We start from the raw sequence: 27,631 nt of genomic DNA on the forward strand, positions 1-27,631 counted from the left end.
CCGGGGGGCTACAATGTCCAGGCCTACAGCACGCCCCCCCCCCCCCCCCACTACGTGACAAAGGCAGTCCCGCACGGGACAAACAAATTTCACCCAAAATACGGGATGTCCCGGCTAATACGGGACAGTTGGCAACCCTACTTCTTACACATTATCATTTGTTCTTATTCTTAATTGTTAACTGTATGTTTGTGTTGTCATTTGCGAGCGGAGCACCAAGGCATATTCCTTGTATGTGCACACATACTTGGCCAATAAACTTATTCATTCATTCATTATCTGTACTTACTCTCACCTAGCAAACAGCTATCAGTGGCCGCTGTTTCCTTCATCATCATTACTTTTTTTGCATGTCTTCGAAACATAGAAATTATAGGTGTAGGCCATTCAAGCCAGCACCACCATTCAATATGATCATAGCTGATCATCCAGAATCAGTAGTGTGAGAAACAGGATGATTAAACCACCAGGGACAGGACTATTAAACCGTCAGGGACAGGATGATTAAACTACCACTCCACCAGGGACAGGGCTATTAAACCGTCAGGGACAGGATGATTAAACTACCACCGAGTTCGTTCGGGCACTGATAATGTGGTACAGGGACAGAGACAGAGACAGGCTGTACAAACAGCCGTAAATTTAAGAGAGTGCCTAAGCGGCAGGAAAGGGTTGAAATGGGTCATGAGGATAACTATGGGTCATGTGGATAACTACTGCGCTTGCTCAATGAGGTAAATGAATATTGCAAATACGCCCCTGATCGGGAAACTGCTAATTACCATGCACATGCAATGTATGATCTGGGGGGTACCTGGGGCGGTACAGAAGATTGTGCACCTCAGCGCTCTGATTGGAAGGAGCCCGAAGGGGAGGGGGATTCAGCAAAGGGGAGGGAGATTCAACAAAGTTGTATTGTATAAAGAGAAGGCACTGTCTTTGTCTCGGTGTGTCTCGGTTTGGGGAGGCACCAGGCTCTGCAGACTCGTGAATAAACATTTCTTGTTTCCACGACTTTGTCTCTGGCATCGTGATTGTGAGCACTCACATTTACATCTCACAAGTAGTGTAAGAAAATAACTGTAGATGCTCGAAGGTATTTATTCACAAAATGCTGGAGTAACTCAGCAGGTCAGGCAACAAGTGTAAGAAAATAACTGCAAACATCACCCATTCCTTCTGTCCTGAGATGCTGCCTGACCTGCTGAGTTACTCCAGCATTTTGTGAATACATCCAGAATCAGTACCTTGTTCCTTCCTGCTTTCTCCCCACGACGTCCCTTGATTAATTTAGCCCTAAGAACTAAATCTCACTCTCTCTTGAAAACATTCAGTGAATTGGCCTCCACTGCCCTTCTGTGGCAGGGAATGCCACTGATTCACATCTGACTTGGGGTGAAAAAGTTTCCCCTCATCTCAAGAGAGTCCTAAATAGACAACCCCTTATAACCTTAAACTGTGACCCCCTGGTTCTGGACCCCTCTCCCTCTCCCTCTCCCTCCCCCCAAAACACGGGGAACATTTTTCCTGCATCTAGCCTGTCCAATCCCTGAAGAATTGCTTATGTTTCTTTCATTCATTTGTTATCTCTACATCAGAGTTAATTATGTGCGTCGGCATCATTGCCATTGCCCTGACGTGTGTCCACTTCCTCATTTTGAGAGTTAATTCACCTCCTTGCTTTCGGTTTCACAACCGGTCGGAGCTTCCCCCGCCGCGCCCAACGACTCTTCTGGTTTCCCGGCTGCTGTCCGGTCCCGGCTGGGGTTCATCGAGTCCCCGGGCCCGTGGAGAGTCTCGCCGTTCACCTCGCCGGTCCTCAAGAGCCCGCACTGGCAGCCTGGGTGGGGCTCCCGCTCGGACATGTTGTGTGTCGCCCGACGTCGTCTCTTGCTGCTGCTGTTGCTGGTTTCACTGTTCGCTGTTTGTGCGCTGGACGAGGAAGGTAAGTGGACAGTTTAATTCAGGACTGGACAGCTTCAAAAGATGGGTTATTATTATTATTTTACCCCCTGTCAAAAGCGCACGGAGCCCCCGACCCACACGTCCGCCGGCCGGTCGACTGACCGACGGAATGGCGCCGACAAGCCCGGGCAGCTCGAGCAGGAGTGTTGTCCACTCGTCACGTGACACTCCCGGCGATGGCCGAGCGAGGGTCTAATGGTCACGTATCGCGGGCCGAGCCCGGGCGGGGGGCGGGGTTACGGGATGGTGACGCGACGCGCCCGCAGTGAGCCGAGCCGGAGCGGCTGCGGGAGGTTTCATTGATCACGTGGCGCACGCGGAGCGGCCGTTGCTGCCCCTGGCGCGTGAGCCGGGCGCGAGCGGGGACCGTCGGCCCATCACGTGTCGCGCCCGGAGATGGCCAAGCGGGGCGGGGGGTCACGTGGCGCACACTGAGTGGCCGTTGCACATTGGCCCCAGTGTCCGTCCGTTGGTCCCGGTGTCCGTCCGTTGGTCCCGGTGTCCGTCCGTGTCCGTACGTTGGTCCCGGTGTCCGTCCGTAGGTCCTGTTGCCCGTCGGTCCCGTTGCCCGGCGGTCCCGTTACCAGTCGGCTCCGTTGCCCGGCGGTCCCGGTGCCCGTCCGTTGGTCCCGGTGTCCGTCCGTTGGTCCCGGTATCCGTTGGTCCCGGTGTCATTAGACCCGGCGTCCGTCAGTTAGTCCCGGTGTCCGTTGGTGCCGGTGTCGTTAGACCCGGCGTCCATCCGTTGCTCCTGGTGTCCGTTGGTACCGGTGTCCGTTGGTCCCGGTGTCCATCCATTGGTCCCGGTGTTCGTCCGTTGGACTTGGTATTCGTGGGTCCCGGTGTCCGTCCGTTGGTCCCGGCGTCCGTCCGTTGGTCCCGGCGTTCTTCCGTCGGTCCCGGTGTCCATCCGTTGGTCCCGGCGTCCGTTGGACCTGGTGTCTGTTGGTCCTGGTGTGAGGAACCGCAGATGCTGGTTTACACCGAGGATATATTGATCTCCAGAGAAGCTGCCTTGTTACTCGAGCATTTTGTATTTAAACTAAACTTAATTTTACTGTTTAATTTTACTGATTGTATGCCTTCCAGCCACCTCCCCTCGGCCTAACAATGAACCATTGTACATCAGTACGGGGTACTGATTTTAGATGATCAGCCATGATCATATTGAGTGGCGGTGCTGGCTCAAAGGGCCGAATGGTCTACTCCTGCACCTATTTTTCAATGTTTCTATTTCCTTCACAACGCCTGCTTTGATTTCTCCTTTTTCACACCTTGTCCTTCCTTAAGTCCTTGTCTCCCTCATCCTTGACTCCCAGTCTGAAGAAGGGTCTCCACCTGAAAAGTCACCTATTCCTTGTCACCAGAGATGCTGGTCTGACTCGCTGACCTACTGCAGCTTTTTGTGTCTATAATTTCTTTAACTGCTGATGAAAGGATAACCCTCAAATTCCAACAATTAGCTCAGTGAACACGCAAGGAACTGCAGATGTTGGAATTAGCTCAATTAATCTCTTTTGGTCTTTCTCTAAAGCTGGTTGGTGTACCCTTTCTGAAAATATGCACTGTATTCCAGCAGACAAAACTGCTCTATCCTGGTGTGCAACCATTTCTCCCACTATCTCGCTGTGGGAGCAAGATCTAGATAATCTAGAAAGGTGCACAAAATATTCACAAGGATGTTTCTTTGATTGGAGGACTTGATTTATCAGGTTAAATGAGATAGGTTGGGACTTGGAGGGAAGGAGACTGAGAGTTGACTTGATACAGGTTCATAACATTTGAGAGGCATAGATAACCAGTGTTTGTTTCCCATGCTACGGGGCCTCTAAAACTAGAGGGCAGAGGTTTAATATGAGCTTTAAAGGAGATCTGGGACATAAATTTTCACACAATTTTTGATATGCGAAAATCAAATGCTAGGAAATTATTTTAAACCAATATAAAGGTTTGGGGCAGCTGGAGTATTGTGCCCAACTCAGGGGTTTATTGAAAGGTTATAATGCCGTGCAGAGGGGATTCCTCTCATGAAGATTACTGCTCTGTGGAATGACTAAAGTAGTTGAGGTTTGTGAACTGGTGCAGGGAAGTTTATGGGAAGATTTTACAGAGGTGCTTAAATTCAGCAGAAACTGTACGAGGCCAACAGAATCATATGAATAAAGAAACGCATGAACTTGAGTGGTTCTTACTGTTGCTCATTTATATTTAAACTTTCCTCAACGTTTGTTCTCTCTCAAATAATTGGTGAAGTAGTTGATCTTATCCATTTCATCAAGAGAAAACTACAAATAGCCAGATCCATCTCTAAATAGTCGAGCCCCTTCTTCACCGTTCGTAATATGTACTTGACTGTTGTATTGTTGCTGCATTTTAATGCCTCAACAGTTCAAATGATTGTTTTCTTTTTATTCTATTCAGCAGAAACGGATGAAGTGGTTGGTTTCCTTGGTTCGTCATTTTTACTGGATCCTAAAATCACGGTTGATCCCAGCAATGAGATGTTTTGGACTTTTCATGGCAGCAACGAAGGCATTGTTATTTTGGATCACGTCCCAGGTCTCTTCACAATGGAACCAAGTGAACAGTTCAAGAACCGGTCACAGTTCAATGCTACTAATGGTGCGCTGATGATAAATGGACTAAAAGCCAGTGATGAGGGAAATTACACCTTTACTGTAGATGGCAAAGATTTGAAAACAATACAACTGCTTGTCATTGGTAAGACTTTTCACTTTTTGTGGTGAAGCATGTGAAATCAGCGGCTGTTGGTTTCAAGAAAGGTTTTGTAGGAAGCCTGCCCTGGTAGAACAAGCACTGTAATGTTAGACAATCAGGCAGCTATGATATACCTGCCATCCTATGGAGCGGTTCACTTGGATTATGATCCAATGCCCACCGCTGCGCTTGTGAGTTCAAAATTGTTGAAGAGAGGATGGGGGAGGGAGCGATAGAACAAAGGGTAGACACAAAATACTGGAGTATCTCAGCAGGACAGGTAGCACCTCTGGATAGAAGGAATGGGTGATGTTTTGGGTCTAGACCCTTCTTCAGACCAATGGGAATATTTTTAAGAGGGTGAGGCCAGAGTTGCCTCAGTGATAAAATGTTTACGGTGTGATCTGTTTAAAGAGGGTAGTTCGAAGGACTAGCATAAACAAAGAAGTGGGAACACTATGAAACCTCCAGCATGCCATCCCATACTAGTGGATAAAGAATGACTGAGTCAATAATACAAATAGAAAATGTACATCGGAACTGGTCAGCTTCAGTACTGTCATGGTTGGCCAGGCCTGGTAAACACAACAGATTTCTCTCACTGAGAACATGTGAGCCAGGTGAATATTTATGTAAATCTGTTAGTTTCATTGTCACCATTCTTTTCATAATGTGAATTTAAATTTTGCAGCTGACAAGGTCAATTCCAAATTATTTAGTGTAGTTTCGAGACACAGCACGGAAATAGGGGCCTATTTCCGGTGCAAGCCACCGAGTCCGCACCGACCAGCAATCCCCGCAAACTAACACTATCCTACACACACTAGGGACAATTTACATTTATACCAAACCAATTAACCTACAAACCTGCATGTTTTTGTAGTGTGCGAGGAAACTGACGATCTCGAATAAATCACATGCAGGCCACAGGGAGAACGTACAAACTCCGTACAGACAGCACCCGTAGTCAGGATCGAACCTGGGTCTCTGGCGCTGTAAGGCAGCAACTCTACTACTTTGCCACTGTGCCTCCCTCACATTTAGTCCATGTCTCTTACTATCAATCCTGTAGCAATTCAGGTTCACTTGATTTTTATTTTTTTTAATCTATTCAGTGCTTCCTTCAGAATCAGAATCGCCTTTATTGTCATCCAAAAAACATGTCTTTTGGATGAAATTCTGCTACCCACAGTCCAACAATAAAAAGCAATAAAAATAAAGCAATAACACACACAATCACAAAACAAACACAAAAAAAAAGAAACATTCATCGGAGTAAGTCTCCTCCAGTCACCTCCTCACTGCGATGGAAGGCCAGAATGTCTTTTCTCTTCCCTGCTGTCTTCTCCCGCAGTCAGGCTGTTGAACTTGCCACGTCGGGGCGGTCGGGGCTCCCGACATTGAAGCCCCGGCCGGGCGGAGAAAATCCCGCGGCCTATTCCAGGCCGCGCTAGACGGTGAAAGGTCCGCAGCATGCCGACCCAAGCCCCGCGATTCAGGGCGGGTGAAGACGTTGCCGCTGCCGGAGCTCCCGAAGTCAGCCGCACCCTGGGGCCTACGAGCCTCCGACGTCCACGCGGCCCACGGCCGAAGCCTCCGAAGGCGAGTCGCAGCCGTACTTGCAGCGCCACCACGGCCTCCGAAGGCAGCCAGCTCCGCAGATGGTAAGTCCGGTCCGCGGGCTCTGCAAACCAGAGCCCCAAGTAGTCCCAGCTGGAGGCCGCCAGCTCCAGGTGTTTGGCCGCAGCGGGAATGGAGACACCAGAAAAAAGGTTGCGTCTCCATTTGGAAGAGACCATTTTTACAGTTCCCCCCCCCCCCCCCACACACACATAGCACACAACCACAAAAAACACTATATCACATCTAAACACTACAATTAAGACAAAAAATAACAAAAAACACAAAAGACAAACGGACTGCAGGTGAGCCGCAGCTGCTGCGCAGCGCCACCACTGTTAGCTGATAACTTTGGCCCTTCTCATTTCCTCTTTCAGTTCCATACTGCCATGTGTACATGATTTTGTTTCCAATACAATTGTGCAGGTCTGGTATCTGTAGTCTTTAAACAAATAATATATTAACTAGACCAAGTGGACCCGTTGGGTCCATTCCTCGTAGAGGGGGGGGGGGGGGGCAGGGAAGGGAAGAGGGTGTGACTGAGAGGGTGAGCCCTGGACCCGAAGTCTCTCCTGTATTGGTGTAGCCCCCTCAATTCCCCCCCCCCCCACCGCACTCAATCCCCCTTATTCCCTCTCCTCCCCCTAGTGACCCACTCCATCCCCAACAGCCTACCCCAACTTGCCCCTTCCATGCCCTCACCCCCAGTCCCCCAGCCCTTCCATGCCCCCACCCCCAGTCCCCCAGCCCTTCCTCCACCCCCATTCCCCCTCCCCACCCCTAATATCCCCCTCCCCACCCCTAATATCCCCTCCCCCTCTCTTGACCCCCACCTCTCTCCCCCACCCCCACTCTCCCCTCCTCCCCACCCCACTCTCTCCTGCCCCCCACTGTCCCTTCCCCCCCCCCCCCCACCCCCACTGTTCCCCCCACCCCCCGCTGCCCCCTTAAACTTTAAAATGTCTGTAGCTTTTAAAATGTAGCTTCAATTTGAATGAGAGTTGTTAGTGATTATGCCCAGGATAATGGTGAGTTATGTGGTGCAAAAATGTGGCGCTACAGTGTACCGTTTCGGCTGTGCGAAGCACCAAAGTTAGAAAGACAGACAGACAGATGTTTCTCCAGGTAATGGATATTCTGACGTGTACTGCAGGTATAATAGAGCTGTTGCAAGAGCTGCTCCAAAGGGAGAAGGGAAGAGATGCATCATTGCTGAAAGCACAGTTGCTCTTCATAAAGACTGCGTACCATCACTATATATCTTCAACCCAAATGTTTCTGTCATCGATGTGCTATCTTTCCAGTCTCAATACGGAGCAGAAAAGACTCTGAAGGCAACGCCCAAAAGGCAAGAAGTGTCTGATAACAAAAGTGGAAAGAAGTGGTTCATGTCAGCAACATCTTCACATGCAGGGATGAAACCTCAATGGTGAGGAGATGAAGTGACAAATTGGACGAGATGCAAAGGAGGAAAAATCTCCCCAATCCAGAACCTGCAAGGGAAACAGCCAACCTGACGCATCCCCGCTCCGGGTGACCAAAAATACAAACTATGAGACGTCAACAATGATGGAAAAACAGGGGCTGGTTTCCTCTTGGCAGTGCAACAGTTTGCTAAAACTGTTAGCATCCGGACACAGGACAAAATGACCATCACAATGGGCCATGTACTTTAAAACTATAAAATATGGATGTAAAAAATACTTTCATCAATTAAAGTGTATGGTGTAAAAAACATTGCTTAATGTGTCGCCATTTTGGAATACCTTGCCAAGTTCAAAGCTAAGGAGACATTTCTGCACGCATGCAGCCTACCACATCTCTGCAGCAATCGGAAGTGGCCACGTTGATGGTCTCATGGGTCATTTCTATGGTTGGGTGATAATGATTGCTGTGCTTCCTGCCTGTCTATCCTGCAGCAGGGAAGCAAATTCGCAATCACCATAGTCATAGTCGCAACCTCATTGAAACGTACCGAATAGTGAAAGGCCTGGATAGATGTGGAGAGGATGTTTCCACTGGTGGGAGAGACTAGGACCAGAGGTCATAGCCTCAGAATTAAAGGACATTCCTTTAGGAAGGAGATGAGGGGGGAAGTCAGAGGATGGTGGAATTCTTTGCCACAAAAGTCTGTGAAGGCCAAGTCAATGGATTTTTTTTTTAAGGCAGAGAGAGTTAGATTCTTGATTAGTATGGGTGTCAGGGGTTATGGGGAGGAGGCAGGAGATTGGGTTTGAGAGGGAAAATTAGATCAGCCATGATTGAATGGCGGAGTAGACTTGATGGGCTGAATGGTCTAATTCTCCTCCTATCACTTATGACATAGCAGAGGTAATGCAGGGCGAGCAGCAGTCTGTACTCCAGTGCTTTTGTGTCACCAAGGAAAGACAAAGAATAGGATTAGTCTTCTTTGACTAGAGAAAGTGAACAGGTAAATTAATGGATGTTTTCAGAATTAGGTGTAATACTAATCGAATAGGAAGAAAGATTGCTTTTACTGTTAAGATACCATAATTTTCAGTGGGATTGTACTTTTCTTCGAGTTCCTTGTATTTTATTGTTCTTTATTGGGATGGATTTAGAAAAGGGAAACACAAGGATCGAGAAAGACTGAAGATGGCAAGACTAATTAACAAAAAAAAGATCTTGGTCTTTATTAACTGGTTAACAAAGGGAGGAACTTATGCTGACCTGATATAAAGCCTCAGGTTGGCTGGGGTATTGTGCCTAATTTTGGGCTCCATAACAAAGGTGTAAAGTGTATGGGGAGGAAGTTTAGTTTCGGTTAGAGATGTAGCGCAGAAACAGGCCCTTCGGCCCACCGAGTCCGCACCGACCAACGATCCCCACATCTATCCAACATTAACACGATCCTACACACACACACACACACACGGGATAATTTACACTTAAACCAAGTATACAAACGCAAACCAATTAACCTACAAACCTGCACATCTTTGGAATGGGGAGAAACCGACCATCTCGGAGAAAACTCACGCGGTCATGGGGAGAATGTATAAACTCCGTACAGGCAGCACCCATAGTTGGGATGGAACCCAGGTCTCTGGCACTGCAAGCGCTGTAAGGCAGCAACTCTACCGTTACCAGAGGATGCCATAAATGCAGAAGCTTGGGTTGTTAACGGTGCAGAGAAGATTACCAGAAGATTTCGTAGAGGTGTTCACAATCAACTATATCTGATTGGGGCAAACGGAATCTTAAACCAGCTCAAAAGATTAAAGAAACACAAACATAGGTGCACATTTATGTTGAAACTTCCAGATCTTTTACATTCTTTAAGACAATTTAGCCTGGTTGAATTAATATTACAAATGTAAGCATGTGAAAATGAGCTCTGAGTGAGATCATGAACTCCTAGAGTACAGCTCCACAATCTCTCATGTATTGGAATGATTTCATTTTCTGCAACATTTCAATGTTTCATTGCTACCTTGGTTTAAATAATTGTGTTTTATTTTATCCAAATCAGCTAAAATGAAAGAAGTGATTGGTATCCTTAGTTCATCAGTTTTATTGGATCCTAAGATCAAAGTTGATCCCAACAAGAATGAAATTCTTTGGACATTTGTCGCCAGTAACAAAAGCCGTGACATTATCATCGATCACATCCCAAATATTGCCACAATGGAACCAAGTGAGCAGTTCAAGAACCGCTTACAGCTTTTTGCTTCTTATGGTGGACTGAGGATAAACAGATTAAAAGCAAGTGACCAAGGAGATTATATCTTTTCTGTGGATGGACAAGAGTTCAGAGTAATGCAATTAATTCTCTATGGTGAGTAGTTGCACCTGTTGGTGATGCAGCATTTGAATTGTCGAGGGCGGAATATGTGGTTGTTTCCCTTAATGAATAAGTAGGATATCTGAAGAAGGGTCTTGACCCGAAACGTCACCCATTCCTTCTCTGCAGAGATGCTGCCTGACCCGCTGAGTTATTCCAACATTTTGTGTCTAAGTTGGATACCTTGCCCTGTAGAGCATACACTGCTGTACTAGTTGACTGTGATCTACAGTCAGCTTCCATGGCTGCGATACATATATCAACTTGTAGAGGAGTCAACTTGGAATTGTGATCCGATTCTCCACCGCTCTATTTGTGAGATGGAAGAAGATGCAGAGAATGGTGAGGGAAGAATAGGAGAGAGAGAATATTTGCAATGGGGTAAGACCAAGGTTGCGTTGCTGATAAACGGTCAGTGATGAGTGATCTGTTTAATGGGTTAACAAGAGAAGTTGGAGAGAGAGCGCAAACACAAAAGAATGTGATAAGTGAAGAGCAGAGCTGTAGGAAATTCCTAACATTGTCAGGACATGACAGCAGAGAAAGATAGACTGAGTCAACATTACAGATGGCTGAGCTGCAATGGAAATGACCAGTTCTGACACAAATGGGGAAAGTCAGTTGCCTGATGTTGTTGATTTCAGTGTAGGAAGGAACCACAGAATCCGGTTTAAACTGAAGATGGACACACAAATCTGGAGTAACTCAGCGGGTCAGACAGCATCTCTGGAGAAAAGGAATAGGTGACATTGTAGGTCAAAACCCTTCTTCGGTCTGGATATATTGATAGCTAATATTTTGGGTCAGGAACCTTTTCCAGATTGATTGGGTGTGTATGTGTGGGGGGGGGGGGGGGGGGGGGGGGGGATGGGGGTGGAAAAGAAAACCGGGAAAGAGAAGAGGCAGAACCAAGCTTGGCAGGTGATAGGTAGACACAGGCAAGGTGTGTTATGACAGGCAGATGGCTGGAACAAAGGCCAAAGATTAAGACTGAAGGTTTTTGTGCTCTGTCTTACACAGTGAAGCCAGAGGAAGAATTGTGGATGAGGGGGGGGGGAGTAGAAGAAATTGGAGAATTCAATGTTCATACCATTGGATTGCTAGCTCCCAAGTGGAATATGAGGTGCTGTTCCTTCAATTTGCATGCGGCCTCATTCTGGCAATGGAGGCGGCCCAGGTCAATATGGGAATGGGAAGACGAGTTAAAATGGTTAGCAACTGGGAGATCCAGTGTGCCTTGGAGGGCTGAGCGCAAGTATTCGGCGAAACGATCGCTGAGCCGATGCTTGGTCTCGCCGATGTACAGGAGCCCACATTGGGTACACTGGATGCAGTAGATGAGGTTAGAGGAGGTGAACGTTAACCTCTGTCTCACCTGGAAGTACTGCTGAAGTCTCTGGATGGAGGTGACGGAAGGGATATGGGGACAGGTGCTACATCTCCTGCAGTTGTAGGGGAAAGTACATGGCGGTGGTTTGGTTAGGATGGGATGTGACCCCAGGAGTTGTGGAGGGAACGGTCTGTTGGATGCGAGGCTGGTGGGGTGAAAGGTGAACACGGATGTCTGCAGCTTTGGCTGTAGCTTTGGCAATTTAACTTAGATTAGGTTGATATTACATTTTTAATCAATAGTTAAGTCCGTAGACCAAGCAAATGCTTCTACATTGTCTGCTCACGTGGTATGTATTCATTTGCTTTAGTTATTATACTTGCTGTGCTTTCAATGTTTAAATGAGTACATTTATTTTTATTCTAAACAGATAAAATAAAAGAAGTAATTGGTGTCCTTGGTTCATCAGTTTTATTGGACCCTGAACTCAAAGTTGATCCCAGCAAGAATGATATCAGTTGGACCTTCTATGGTGACTATATTTTAAATCACATCCCGGGTCACATCACAGTGGAACCAACTGACCAGTTCAAGTCCCGTTTGAAGTTTGATCCTTCCAAGGGGACCCTGACGATAAATGAATTACAACATGATGACAACGGAAATTACACAGTTCTTATAAATGACAAAGAGATGAAAATATTACGACTGCTTATCTTTGGTAGGTAATTTTCACCAATCATATCACAAAATGTAAAACAGTGAGTATAGAATTTGTGATGTGTAGGAAAATAACTGCAGATGCTGGTTCAAATTGAAGGTAGACACAAAATGCTGGAGTAACTCAGCGGGTCAGGCAGCCTCTTAGAAGAGAAGGAATGGGTGATTTTTCAGGTCAAGACCCTTCTTCAGACTGATGTCAGGGGAGGGGGTGTGACGAAGATAGGATATAGTAGGAGATAGGAAGACAGTGGGAGAACTGGGGAGGGGGAGGGGAAAGAGACGGATAGAGGAACGATCTGAAGTTAGAGAAGTCAATGTTCATATCGCTGGGGTGTAAACTGCCCAAGCGAAATATGAGATGTTGTTCCTCCAATTTATGCTGGGCTTCACTATGACAATGGAGGGGGCCCATGACAGAAAGGTCAGACTGGGAGTGGGAGGGGGAGTTGAAGTGCTGTGCCACCGGGAGATCAGTTTGGTTGAGGCGGACTGAGCACAGGTGTTGAGCAAAACGATCGCCGAGCCTGTGTTTGGTCTCGCTGATGTAGAGAAGTTGACATCTGGAACAGCGGATGCAATAGATGAGGTTGGAGGAGGTGCAGGTGAACCTCTGTCTCACCTGGAAAGACTGTTTGGGTCCTTGGATGGAGTCGATGGGAGATAAAGGGACAGGTGTTGCATCTCCTGCTGTTGCAGGGGAAAGTGCCTGGGGACGGGGTGGTTTGGGTGGGAAGGGACGAGTGGACCAGCGAAGTACGGAGGGAACGGTCTCTGCGGAAAGCAGAAAGGGGAGGTGATGGGAAGATGTGGCCAGTTGTGGGATCCCGTTGGAGGTGACGGAAATGTTGGAGGATAATTTGTTGTATATGACAGCTGATGGGGTGGAAGGTGAGGACAAGGGGGAACTTTATCCACATACGAATGGGGAGAGGGGGAGCAAGAGCGGAGCTGCGGGATATAGACGAGACCCTAGTGAGAGCCTCATCTATAATGGAAGAGGGGAACCCTCGTTTCCTAAAGAATGAGGACATCTCTGATGCCCGAGTATGAAACACCTCATCCTGGACGCAGATGCGGTGTAGAGGGAGGAATTGGGAGTAAGGGGTAGAGTTTTTATAGGAAACAGGGTGGGAAGAAGTGTAGTCAAGATATGGTTATTTCCATTAAAGGCTAAGTAGGACTCATGATGGAATAAATACTGAAATACTTGGCATTGAAAGATGCCGTTCTGTCAGCCGCCAGGGCAGTGATACATCTGCCATCTCCCAAGGATGGGTTCAATCGGGGACGCAATCCAACCTCCATCCCTTTACTGCTGCGATGGGAGAAAGAGAAGTATTTGTCAAACCTAAGGGTTGGAATTTCCTGCTGCAGAGGGTGGTGCAATGTCCATGGTGTCACGTCAATGCACTACCCCGTGAAAGATAATAATCAAATCGGTCGTCATGGTCTCCATGCCGCTGGATCCTGACCCAGATCTGTCAAGGACCGTGTGGTGGCTGTCTGCGCACCAGTCTCCCCCTGTTAAACAAAGTCACGCACAGGCATCCTCCAAAGGACAGTCATACTCGCTTCGAGTATGAGAGGGGATCTTATAGAGACGTATATATAGAGAAGGATGAGAGCGGATCTTATAGAGACGTGTAAAATCATAAAAGGCCTAGACAAGCTAGGTGCAGGAAAAATGTCCCCAACGTTGGGGGAGTCCAGAAACAGGGGACACAGTCTAAGGATAAAGGGGAGGCCATTTAAAACTGAGGTGAGAATACATTTTTTCACCCAGAGAGTTGTGAATTTGTGGAACTCTCTGCCATAGCAGGCAAGGGAGGCCAATTCACTGGATAAATTTAAAAGAGAGTTAGATAGAGCTCTAAGGGCTAGTGGAATCAAGGGATATGGGGAGAAGGCAGGCACGGGTTACTGATTGCAGATGATCATCCATGATCACAATGAATGGTGGTACTGTCTCGAAGGGCCAAATGGCCTCCTCCTGCACGTATTTTCTATGTTGCTATGAGTGACCGCCGATGATGATGAATAATCAAAAACCTTATGGGGTCACAAGAAACTGCAGATGTTGCCTTACAAAAAAAAGAGACTCATAGTTGTTACCAAGCTCATGGAACTGGGTCCCTCTTTTCACTTTTGGAGGTAGAGGATTTGTGTTTTTTAATATTGTTAAGACAGCTAAGTAGGTAATGAATAAGCACTTGGTATATTGGTACTGTGGGTCGACAAGGAATGTGGAGTTGAGGTTACAATCGGTTGTGATCTCATTGAATGGCAGAACAGGCTTCGGTTTGAAATACTAATCCTGCTCTTAATTTCTATTTTGTAAATATACCTTTGTGTATATGGACATATAAATGCAAGTCGATTTGTACACATTTGGTGCAATGTCATTGAGCAGGAATTCATTCTGAGTCAAGGCAGAAATATTGAGGTACACAACTGAAGATGTGTCTGAATGGTAGCACCTTGTGGTCATCCCCAAGAACAACACCATTCAATTGTAGTGCAAACCCTAGGGATTGTAACATCCAGTCCTACTAATCAATCTGAGCAACAATGTTTTCTTCTGCAGAAAAACTGTCAAATGTTTCGATATTGACAAGCTTCACAGCCTTGAGCTTCCTCGTCAATCTCGGATGTGACGTCACTGGAGATGCTACTGAGTATCAGTGGTGGAAAGATGGAGGGGAAATTTCCCAGCATCACCAACTCACAGAAGAGAACAGGACACTTGTTATCAAACATAGTTTGGTCAGTGACTGCGGAACGTATACCTGTTTCGCCAAAAATCCCATCAGCTCCATCAAGGGAGATTACAATTTAATTCTTCATGGTAATCTTTGTTATTAATTATTTTGGGGTAATTTTTGTGAACACTTTCTATTGGTGGGCTATTAAATGCAACCTGTGTAAATCAGTACTGTAATAGACAGACATGAACTGAGTTAATATAGTTCATTGAATCTCTGAAAGGTAAAAGCATCGAAGGAAGCTATTTGGCCAATTAGTAATTTACTGAACTATTTAATCCAGCCAAATCTCACACCTTTCCCCACAGCCCTCAAAATTCTTTCCTTTGGATATTCATCCAGTCACCTATGAAAAATATAATTAGTGTAGTTTAGTTTCGAGATACAGCGTGGAAACAGCCTTTGGCCCACCGAGTTTGCACCGACTGGTAGTCCCCACACAATAACACTATCCTACACACACTAATGACAATTTACACTTGTACCAAGCCAAATAACCTACAAACCTGTACATCTTTGGAGTGTGGGAGGAAACCGAAGATCTCGGAGAAAACCCATGCAGGTCATGGGGAGAACGCACAAACCTCATATGGACAGCAGCCGTAGTCGGGATCGAATCCGGGTCTCTGGTGTTGTATGCGCTGTAAGGCAGCAACTCTACCACTGCACCACCGTGCCACAATAGAATCTCCTTCCACTGCCCCTGGCAGAGAAATGTTGATTACATCCATCTGCTGTGTATGTAAGTCTTCAAGTCACTTTCTGTTCCTTTGCTCTTCACATTCATTCTTTGAACTGGTTTCCAATGCATTGCATTACAATGCATTACACCATTGGGAACAGTCTCTCTTTATCTAGTTTCTCTTCATAAAATCCCTTTATGATTTTGATCATTTCTGCCAGACTTACTGGCAGAAAGTCTGCCCTTTGTTCCCAAAACAACCCCGAGCTTCTCCAGTCTTTCCACATGATTGAAGCCCTCCCGTCCCTATAATAATGTTATTTAATTTATTCTTCACCCTTTCCAAACCCACCACAACTTTACTAAAGTTTTATACTCATGACAGAGAATTGTTTATTAGAAAATTTTAGCCTGACTTTTTTTTTTAATGTCTATGCCAGAATCCAGAATGCTTTTAACAATTTTTTCATAATCTTGTAACCCTTTTAGAAATGTTCCCTGTAGTTTGTTGCCTCATCCCATTCTTCCAACTCTTGCAATTGTACTTGATGAGCAGATAATTGGATTTGGGTGCTAAAAACACATTGGTGGCGCAGCGGTACAGTTGCTGCCTTACAGCACCAGAGCCCCAGGCTCAATCCAGACTACGGATGCTGTCTGTACAGAGCTTGAACATTCTCACTGTGACCTTGTGGGTTTTCTCAGAGTTCTCCCTTTCTTCCCATACTCCAAAGACGTGCGGGTTTGTAGGATACTTGTCCCTAGCGTGTAGGATAGAACTGTGTTCGGGGGATTGTTGGTTGGCGCGGATTGGGTGGGCTGAAGGACCTGTTTAAATGCTGCATCTCTAAACTCTCAACATTCTTCTATTTCCTGCCTCTGCACGATCTTGTGCACCAGGCCCGAATATCAGGAGCGAAGTGGCCGGTGACAGTGACCACCATGTATGAATATTCAACCACCATAAACTTTAAACCTTCATATGTGCAACAACAACCTAATCCAGAAACAGCTTTCTCTCCTTCAATGTACCACATCATGGAAAGCACCATAATTACCCTCTGGCAAAAGAATAGGAGAAATCAAATGACCAAGTGAAGGAATGGAAGTAGCAAGGAATCAGCCCTACTTGTGAAATTTGCCTCAAGCTCTTTTTATGAATGGCAGAATTAGAACATAGAACAGTACATGTACAGGCACTTTGAACCACAATGTCTGTGCTGAACATGATGCCAAGACCAACTCTTAACTTCCTACACGTAATCTATATCCCTCCATTCCTTGCATATATATGAATGCCTATCCAAAGTCTCTCAAGTACCACTATCATATCTGCTTCCTTACCTTCCCTGGCAGTGTATTCCAGGCATCCACCAGCCTCTGTAAAACGAATGCTTGCCCCGCACATTTTCTTAAACTTTTTCCTTCAATCTATGCTCTTTAGCATTTGATTTTTCCAACCTAAGAAAAAGGTTCTGACTGTCTACCTGATCTACGATTCGCATATAATTTAATAAAATTCTACCAGGTCTTTCCACAACCTCTGGTGTTCCAGAGAAACAATCCCAAGTGTGTCCAACATCTCTTTAAAGTTAATATCCTTGGCAAAGAGAGATCAGATTGAAGGTGGCAGATTGGGCAACTTTCCCGTAAAATCATGGAGACCTTTTCCTTACTGGTTAACGGTGGCGCAGCGGTAGAGTTGCCGCCTTACAGCGAATGCAGCGCCGGAGACTCAGGTTCGATCCTGACTACGGGCACCGTCTGTACGGAGTTTGTACGTTCTCCCCGTGACCTGCGTGGGTTTTCTCCGAGATCTTCGGTTTCCTCCCACACTCCAAAGACGTACAGGTGTGTAGGTTAATTGACTGGGTAAATGTAAAAATTGTCCCTAGTGTGTGTAGGATAGTGTTAATGTGCGGGGATCGCTGGGCGGTGTGGACTCGGTGGGCCGAAGGGCCTGTTTCCGCGCTGTATCTCTAAACTAAATGTGGGTTTTGGGAAAGCAAACCCTGGGTCATCTGCTCGATGCCCAGCAGCACTATAATGCTCTCTTCAAGATCTGCCCATGCCAACATCAGGAGCAGCAGCCGCCAGTGTAGAATAGTGGCAGCAGGTGATGCTGTGGGAGAGTTGCTCCATTACACCACGTACAGAGCCAGAGACCCGGGTTCGATCCTAACTACGGGTGTTGTCTATATAGAGTTTGTACATTCTCCCTGTGACCGCATGGGTTTTCTCCGAGATGTCCACACTCCAAAGGCGTATAGGTTGGTAAGTTAATTGGCTTGGTATAAAATGTACATTTTCTCTAGTATGTGTAGGATAGTGTTAATGTGCGGAGATCACTGGTCGGTGCGGACTCGGTTGGCCAAAGTGCCTGTTTCCGCGCTATATCTCTAAACTAAAACTAAGGTGACATGGAACGATTGACTGGAGACCTGCAGGGAAGAATGAAATCATCCATTATTGGTTGGCATAGCGATTAAGTGATTATTAATCCTCCTTGGAGGGGATGTAGATTTAGTTGGTGTAGTTCTGAAGTCACAGGTTGTCAAAAATAACCATGAGTTGAACAGTTTGGTTGTAGCCACAATTATCAGTTTTCACAGTTGCTATTCTGGCTAACTGTTTGAATTTATTTTTCATTCCAGGTCTCACTGAGAAGGACAGTATAATTGTCCTTTTGTCGGGTGCAGCACTGGCCGTTTGTTCCGCATCTCTTCATCCAACTGTGCCGGACCACTGGAGGAGGAACCTACTAGGAGGTATCTGTCATGGATGAATTTGCTCCTGTATAAACTTACAGGCACCTCTGAGTTAAATTTGAATATTAACAAAAGCGCAAGAAAAATGCTATCAATCATTTCTCCACCACCTGGTTCCCACTAAACCAGACACTCCTTCCTCTGTATGGAACGAGTTGCCAGAGGAGGTACTTGAGGCAGGTACCATAACAACATTTAAAAGACATTGAGCAGGAACATGGATAGGAAATGTTATAGAAAATCACATCATAAAGAGAACTGTCAGTGGGGCAAAAGGGGTTAGGAGCTAAAGAATGTCAGAATCGCAATACTGAAGTTATTTTTCCCCCATGATTTTCAAAAGCAAAGTTCTTTGTAATAGCTATAATTCTTTTTAGCTGTAATAGCTGTTCTTAAGCGACAATGGTAGATTACTGCAGGGTGGTTATGAGAAAACTTACTTTTTAACCCAAAGCAGCTTTTTTATTCTGAGTGTCAATTTCCAAATTAAGCTTTCTCTAGTTCCAAATTGAAATCATGTTATAACAAATTCATCCTGCATAATATATCCGTAATTTATCTGATACGTTATATCCACTTATTGTTATGGAAACACCCATTATAATACAACTAATCTAGACACAAAATGCTGGAGTAACTCAGCGGGACAGGCAGCATCTATGGATAGAAGGAATGGGTGACGTTTTGGATTGAGACCCTTCTTCAGACTGAGAGACGGGAGAAGGAGACACAGATATGGAAGGGGAAGGTGTGAAAATGAGACATCAAAGAGGACAAAGGTCAAGGAAAATGCAGAATAGATCATTGTTAGCTAGGGGAAAGTGACAACAACGCCTACAATGATAACATGTAAACAGGAGGACAGTCAGGCTAGTCGGAGAACTAGGATGGGGAATGGATGGAGAGAGAGGGAAAGCAAGGGTTACTTGAAGTTAATATTCTTATTGTTGTGCTGTAAGCTACCCAAGCGAAATATGAGGTGCTGTTCCTCCAATTTGCATTGGGCATCACTCTGACAGTGGAGGAAGCCCAGGACAGAAAGGGGAGTGTGGGAATGGGAGGAGGAGTTAAAGTGTTTTGCAACCGGGAGATCATGTGGGTTGAGGCGGACAGAGCAGAGATGTTTAGCAAAATGATTGCCGAGCCTGCGCTTGGTCTCGCCAATGTATAGGAGCCCACATCTTGAACAGCGGATACAGTAGATGAGGTTGGAGGAGGTGCAAGTGAACTTCTGCCTCACCTACCTGTGTTTGGCTCCAGTCATCATCAGTCAAGGACGAATCTGGCTGTACCACACAGTGGTGCTGTCAGTAGGCATGATGGCACACTGTCTCAACAAGGATGCTTTCTTTGGAACAAAGGAGGCTGAGATGTACAGAATTATAGAAGGCCAAGACAGGGTGACTAGTAGTGTAGAGAATAACAGGGGGATGCTCATTTATTTCAGTTGGTGGATAAATGAGCGGTATGAATCATAGAAATTTACATCACAGAAATGGGCCCTTTTGACTCACCTCATCTATGCTGACCGTAAATCTATGCTAATTGTATGTGCCTGTATTAGGCCTGTGTCCCTCTGCACCATCATATTACCATATTCTTCCTGTAGTGTGCTTACCAGGATGTACACAATACTCGTATGTGGGTCGAACCAATGGTTTGTACAACTGCAACATGACATCACATCTCTTGTACTCAATGCTTAGCCTATGAAGGCTAGCATACCAAACAACCTTTGCACTACCTTCTCCACTTTTGTTGTCACTTTCAGGGAGCTATTGACTTGTACCTCCAGGTCCCTTTGTGCCTCAGTACTGTTTAATTCCCTGCCATTTATTACTGAATAGTGAAAGGCTTGGATAGCGTGGATATGGAACGGATGTTTCCACTAGTGTGAGAGTTTAGGACTCCTAGCCAGAGAATTTAGGTCATAGCCTTGGAATTAAAGGACGTTCCTTTAGAAAGGAGATGAGAAGGAGTTTCTATAGTCAGAGGGTCGTGAATCGTGGAATTCTATGCCACAGAAGGTTGTGAAGGTCGTCAATTAATATTTTTAAGGCAAAGATAGATAGATGGATTCTTGATTAGTACGGGTGTCAGGGGTTATGGGGAGAAGGCAAGAGAATGGGGGAAGGAGGGAAAGATTGATCAACCATGATTGAATGGCGGAGTAGACTAGATGGGCTGAATGGCCTAATTCTGCTATCACTTATGATTTATATGTCCACAAAGAATTTGACATCCCAAGGTGAAATAGCTTGCAATTGTCTGGATTAAATTCTATCTGCCACTGCTCCACCCAACTTTCCTGTTGATATATACCCCATTGTATCTTTAAATCGTAGAACATAGGAAAATACAGCCCAGATACAGGCCCTTTGGCCCACAGAGCCTGCCAAAATCATTCCTGTTACTTATGACTCCACCATTTTTTTGTGCCTTCCACAAACTGGTCTACTGGCCTGCCTTCATTCAGTGTCCTTGGTCACCTCAAAAATCCCTCTTCTATTTGTGAGACGTTATCTCCCCTGCATAAGCCATACTGACATTTAATCAGTCTCTGCCTTTGAACAAGAGGAAAACACTAGCAATCCTCCAGTTTTCCAGTCCCTCGCACGTAGCTAACAAAGATGCAGAAATCGCCATCATGGCCCCAACATTTTCCCACAACCCCTACCATTGTTCCATTGGCATCCTGTAATAGATCCTGTCCAGCCCTGGGGATTTAGCTATTCCAATATTTCTAATGCTTCCTCCTTCCTGACGCAGGTATGCTCCCAAATGTTAGCGCGCCTCACCTTTAACTCTCCTCTCTCTATGTCATTCTTTCTAGCGGGCACTGATGAGAAATATTTATGTAGGATCTCGCTCATTTGCTTCACGCATAGAATACCAATCAGGTCCCGGAGGGAACCTGTTCCTTCCTTAGCTATCATTATGCTTGTAATATCCTAACAAATGGTTTTAGGAGTCTCCTTAATACTACTTGCCAAGTTCCTTTTTCGCTCTAATTTCTAAAGTGTTAGAACTATACCCATGTAAATGATTAAATATTGTTAACAAATTGAAATATCTGACATAGCTTTCTTCTTTTCCATGATCCCTTCAATATCCTTTGTTAACCAAAGTTCTCTAAACTTACCATCTTTGCCACTTACATTATAGGGAATGACTGTAAATTACAATTGTCATTGATTTTAAATGCCTCCTACTTATCAGATATTGTTTTCTCACTGAGCAGCCATACCCTCCCAGGTCCTTTCTTGCACTATCCTAATCCAACTTCCCCCAGTTTAGATGTTGTGTTCCTATTATACTCGATGGATAATGGGAGACTGGATCTCACTAATTCACTGCCTGAAAGAGTGGTGGAGACTAAAACCTTCCTCATGTTTTCAAGTGCCTGGATCATTACAAAGAGCCAGGACCCACAAAGCCAAGGGCTAGGAAATGGCTTTATCCCTGGGTTCATTGTTGGCATCTTGGACATGATAGATTGAGTGTCCTCCTCCTGTGATGTGTGCAAGAAATTGCCCCGGTCATTCCACCTTCTCCGTATTCGTGCCCCGCAGAAGGTATAGACGCTGGAAAGCGTGCATCACCAGACAGGATTAGCTTCTCTCCCTCTGTATTCAGGCTTCTGAACGGACCTTGCATCAGTCAGACTACTGTTCAACTCACCTGGGCCCCATTGTGGACCTTGGACTTGGGCTATAGATCAGATGCACTACAATGCTGAGAAGTATATTCTGCACTCTGTATCTTTTCTTTTAGTTTAGTTTAGATACAGCGCGGAAACAGGCCCTTCGGCCCACCAAGTCCGCACCAACCAGTGATCCCTGCACATTAACACAATCCCACAAACACTAGGGACAATTTACATTTATAAGAAGCCAATTAACCTACAAATCTGTACGTCTTTGGAGTGTGGGAGGAAACTGAAGATCTTGGAGAAAACCCACGGGGAGAACGTACAAACTCCGTACAGACAGCACCTATACGATCGAACCTGAATGTCTGGCACTGTAAGACAGCAACTCTACCGCTGTGCCACCACGATTAGTAAGGGTGACGGGTTATGGGGTGAAGGCAGGAGAATAGAGTTGAGTGGGAAAGATAGATCAGCCATGATTGAATGGCGGAGTAGACTATAGGCTGAATGGCCTCATTTTGCCCGTGCCGCCATGTTACTCTATCTATTTTACTTGAATTTGACTTGATTGCATTTACGTATAGCATTGTTTGATTTGTTTGGATTGCAGGCAAAACAAAGTTCAGTATGGTATGTGTGACCATAGTAAACCTAAAGATCTTGAGGAGGTCACCTTATCACAGGCTGCAGATGGGTTAAGAGAGACTAGTTGCCTCAGGCAGTCCAAAGAATGTAATTTATATCTTCAGTACAGTCAGAAATCAAGAAATTCAAAAATTAGATTGAGCAAAGTTTGACCAAGGATTTAGGAGATGCTAATGTGTTCAAGGATTTTTGACAGAAAAGAGAGATTGAAGATGCAGTCATTTGTAGAGCCAATGGGATCTTGTTTTTGTTTTGTGTGTGTGCTGAGAAACGATGATGGGAAATTTGAATGCATGTCATACAACCTGGAAGCAGGCTCTTCAGCCCAACTCCATCCATGCCATGCTGACCAAGATGCCTTCCTCAGCTCGTCCTGTTTTCGGTCTTATCGCTCTCAATATTTCCTTTGCATGACCCTGTCCAACTGTCTTTTAAACATTGTGATTGTACCTGCCTCGACAACTTCCTCTGGCAGTTTATTCCTTAAACCCATCACCCTCTGTGTGGAAAAACCCGCCTCTAAGTTTCCTTTTAAATCTTCTCTCTCTTAATCCTTCGAGACCACAAGCGTAATACACAGAGGTGATTTATCCAATATACAGTATATAGACATGTTCCCTTATCCACTGGATGCCTATCTGCCAATTTCATATCCACAGCAACAGATAAGGGATTTCCCAAGTTATGACATGTAAAGTGTTTCCAGTAGCAACAAGAGGGTACTTTTGTCCAGCCCTGGGTTCTGCTCTTGCTCTCACTGTGGGTAAGTTATCAGAACTTCTGTCAGTACAGTGCTCTGACATCTGGCCCAGTTCTGAGCTGGCTTGGTTACCTAGTGCTTAGGACACAATATACTAGCACCCTAATCAATTTTGTGTTCATCAGTATTATTTTGGACATTTGATGCACTAAATTGTTTCTGTCAAGCTGTTATAATAGATGCCACAAGGTGGTATGGTGGTGCATCAGATGGTGCTTCTGTTATCTTCTGAGGTGATCTGGTTTTAACCTTGAGTTTGTGTCCTGCCTTTGTGAAGTGTGTACATTCTCCCTGTCACCATGTGGGTTTCCTCTGGATGCTTCTCTCTTATCCCATGACATGTAGGCAGGTTATATGGCTGCTGTAAGTTACTGTTAATGTTGGCAAACAGCAGAAAAATCAAAAAGCAAAGGAAAAAATGTCACAAGGAAAATAAGAAGTGGGCAAGACATAGGTTTGTTCCCTGGGAGCTGGCATCGGTCTCCTTTTGTGTGGAATCAAGGGATATGGGGAGAAGTTGGGCACAGGTTACTGATTGTGGATGATCAGCCATGATCACAATGAATGGCGGTGCTAGCTCGAAGGGCCGAATGGCCTCCTCCTGCACCTGTTTTCTATGTTTCTATAATAAATGTGCATGTATTTTGAACAATTCATGTTCTTGGATTTCTCCACAGCATTTCTTGGATTTAAATTTCATTTCTTGGGCATGGCTATCTGCAAAATACTGGTTGATGTTGCCTTCTTCGTCGCCTTCTTCTATTTTATCGATTTGGGTACGTGCACACATTTTCTTTCCCGACATGAAAATGATCATTGTGTTACTCAGCAGGGTGGTTGGATTGGAATGAGTGTCTCAGTATCTCAGTCGCTCAAACGATGACCGTTTGACAGCAATATAATAATAATATAATAGTATATTCGTTTATTCGACCCACACTGGGGAAATTTACAGTGTTACAGCAGTAAAGTGAACTGCAAGAGAACAAGAAATGCATTATAAATAAAAGATACATAGATTGTCATTTGTTTCCGAGTGTTATTAGCTGTTATTGTTGACTCGTCTGCTGGGAGCAGTGCTGGTTTTGCAGTCTTACAGCAGCGGGAAGGAAGGACCTCCTATATCTCTCCTTCACACACTTCGGGTGAAGGAGTCTGTCACTGAAGGAGCTACTCAGTGCATTGACAGTGTCCTGCATGGGGTGGGAGTCGTTGTCCAGCAGCGATGTTAGCTTTGCTATCATCCTCCTCTCTCCCACCACCTGCACTGAGTCGAGGGGGCAACCCAGGACGGAGCTGGCCTTCCTGACCAGCTTGTCGAGTCTCTTCCCTTCCGCCGCTGAGATGCTGCTGCTCCAGCAGACCACTCCATAGAAGATGGCCGATGCAACCACCGTATTGTAGAAGGTCCTTGGGAGTGCCGCCTGCACTCCAAAGGACCTGAGTCTCCTTAGCAGATAAAGTCTGCTCTGGCCCTTTCTGTATAGCGCATCGGTGTTGTCAGTCCAGTCCAGTTTATTGTTGAGGTAGACACCCAGGTACTTATAAGAATCCACCCTCTCGATGTCCATTCCCTGGATGTTCACCGGTGTCGGAGGGACCTGGCAGCGCCTGCGGAAATCTACCACCTGGTTTTCCCCACGTTCCAAATAGTAGTCTTAACTATTTTTTTCCTCTTCACATACCTAAAGAAGCTTTAACTATCCATTATATTCTTGGCTAGCTTACCTTCGTACCTCATCTTTTCTCCCTGTATTGCCTTTTTAGTTATGAATAGTGAATAGTGATAATGCCCACTGGAGAAATTGGACTGGGTGCTCTGGGCACTCGTAACCTTTACACCCTGGCCAGATTTCCATGTCAGATGATTCATTTCTTGTGTAATGTCCACTTGTAGGATAATCGATGTTGTTCTGGGAACTCCACCTTGTTGGGCAGTTCCAGGACAACTGAGTTTTACTATCACAGCTCTGATCTTGAACAGCTGAAACTGTTAAATAATCCTTCATGCCTCAGGATTACCGACTACCTCAGTAATGCCTCAGGATTACCAACTGCATGTGGTCATTCTGTTGATGCTGAATTTTCTTCCTCTTTCCCCCACCTGTGACTAGCTGTGCTGATCTTCTTTTCTTTGGTTTTATTATTTAAGTGAGTGTGGATTTCTCAGAACTATATTAGCCCTCAATCCTTCTTCAAAGGATCTGTGGAGGAGGGTCACAGGTCATCCGTTTCCATTGAAAAGCTCAAGAGATGAAGTTGCTTCCCATTCAAAATTAGGTTTTGATTACAGAGAAAGAGAAAGGACAGGGAAAATTAAGGTAAAAGTCTGTTAAAGGGTGCGAATCGTCCTTGATTATGCTGCGGGCCTTTGCCCGAGGCAGCGTGAGGTATAAATGGATTCAATAGAGGGGAGGTTGGTTTGTGTGATGGCGTGGGCTGCGTTCACAATTCTCTGCAATTTCTTGCGGTCCAGGATGGAGCTGTTCCCAAACCAAGCTGTGATGCATCCTGATAAAATGCTTTCTATGGTGCATCTGTAGAAGTTGGTGAGATTTGTTAGGGACATTCCAAACTGGGCTGAGAATGCATCCTTGCGGAACCCCCACGTTGAAGTTTATCGTGGAAGATGATTTGTCCCCTATCCTCACTGATTGGGGTCTGTTGGTCAGGAAGTCAAGGATCCAGTTGCAGGGATGAGCGCTGACCCCAAGTCCTGTGACTTTGGTGATAAGCTTGGATGGTATAATGGTATTAAAGGCAGAGCTGTAGTTTATGAATAGGAGTCTCTCTTCTCCAGGTGACCTAGGAATGAGTGTAGGGCTAGAGCGATGGCATCGTCTGTGGACCTGTTGTGGTGGCAGGCGAACTGTAGTGGGTCCAGGCCACAGTGTAGACTGGGATTTAATGCTTTCCATAACTAGCCTTTTAAACATTTCATGATGGTGGATGTCTAGGCCACTGGACGGTAGTAGTCATTTAGGCACGATGTCTTGCTTCTCTTGTTGCACTGGGACGATGGTGGTCTTCTTGAAGCAGGTAGGTACCTCAGACGGAGTAGGGAGAGATTAAAGATGTCCGCGAATACTACTGCTAGCTGGTTCACGCAGTTACTAAAGACTGCCAGGAACTCCGTCTGGACCAGTTGCTTTTCATGGGTTTACCCTCAGGAAGGCCAATCTAACCTCTGCTTCAATCACCCTAGGGAGAGGCTCATTGCAGTCCGAAGGGCCAGGTGTCACCACCCTGTTGGCCTTCTGCTCGAAGCGAGCATAGAAAGGATTCAGTTCATTGGGTATGATCGTGCAATCACTAATGATGTTACCTGACCGTGCTTTTTAGCCAGTTATCTTATTGAGACCTTGCCACATTCTCTGTGTGTCCTAGTGATTATACTGGGACTTCAGTTTGTCCCGGTATTGTCTCTTGGCATCCTTGATGGCTTTGCGGAGATCATAGCGGGGTCGTTTGACTTGTACATAGCAGACCTGGCCTGAACCTGTGAATATAACTCGCGGTCGTTCTCTCCATAACCCCTGTCACCCGTACTAATCAAGAATCTAACTATCTATCTCTGCCTTCAAAATATCCATTGAAGGCCTCCTCAGCCTTCTGTGACAAAGAATTCCGCAGATTTACCACCGTCTGACTAAACAAATTCCTCCTCTCCTTCCTAAAGGAAAGTCCTTTAATTCTGAGGCTATGACTACTAGTCCTAGATTCTCTCAGTAGAGGAAATATCCTCTCCACATCCTCTCCATCCATGCCTTTCACTATTCGGTACGTTTGATGGCTGCCTCGCCAATGGTCCATCTCGTCTTTTTCCTTCTTTGTGTTTTTGTTTGTTGTAAAATGTATGTTTTAGTTTATCTTTAGCTTTGTATTATGTGGCGGTGAGTGGGGGAAACTTTTTTCAAATCTCTTTCCTCGATGGACATGTGACTTTTTCCATGTCGTATCTCCATCTGCACTGCGGCCTAACATCGTGGAGCTGGCGGCCTCTTGCTCGGACTTTGGGAGCTCTAACCGCGGGAGCCTGTGGACTTAACATCGTGGAGCTTGCGGTCCCTGGTTAGGGAGCTCCAAGCTGCAGGAGCTTCGATCATGGGAGCCCCGATCACGGGAGCTTTGATCGCCCCGATGTGGGAGCTTCAATCCCCCCGAGTGCGGATGGTTCGACTCCCCTGACCGCGCGAGGAAA

At 45.7% G+C, this 27,631-nt stretch overlaps 1 protein-coding gene across 2 annotated transcripts in view; it reads left to right on the top strand.

Annotated features, from left to right (window-relative positions):
- Positions 1–1,657: 1,657 nt before the first annotated feature.
- The window catches only part of LOC144603200 (uncharacterized), a 54,729-nt gene continuing 28,755 nt past the window's right edge, over positions 1,658–27,631 (top strand). For both annotated transcript variants that reach the window (XM_078416386.1, XM_078416385.1), the window contains exons 1-7: positions 1,658–1,945; positions 4,387–4,686; positions 9,797–10,102; positions 11,869–12,159; positions 14,746–15,006; positions 18,260–18,373; positions 24,108–24,206. In XM_078416386.1, coding sequence (XP_078272512.1) covers positions 1,864–1,945; positions 4,387–4,686; positions 9,797–10,102; positions 11,869–12,159; positions 14,746–15,006; positions 18,260–18,373; positions 24,108–24,206 — 1,453 coding nt within the window. In that variant the 5' untranslated portion in view covers positions 1,658–1,863. The remainder of the gene's footprint in view (positions 1,946–4,386; positions 4,687–9,796; positions 10,103–11,868; positions 12,160–14,745; positions 15,007–18,259; positions 18,374–24,107; positions 24,207–27,631) is intronic.

This window comes from Rhinoraja longicauda, chromosome 19, assembly GCF_053455715.1.
Source record: "Rhinoraja longicauda isolate Sanriku21f chromosome 19, sRhiLon1.1, whole genome shotgun sequence".
In the NCBI taxonomy this organism is placed as follows: domain Eukaryota; kingdom Metazoa; phylum Chordata; class Chondrichthyes; order Rajiformes; family Arhynchobatidae; genus Rhinoraja; species Rhinoraja longicauda.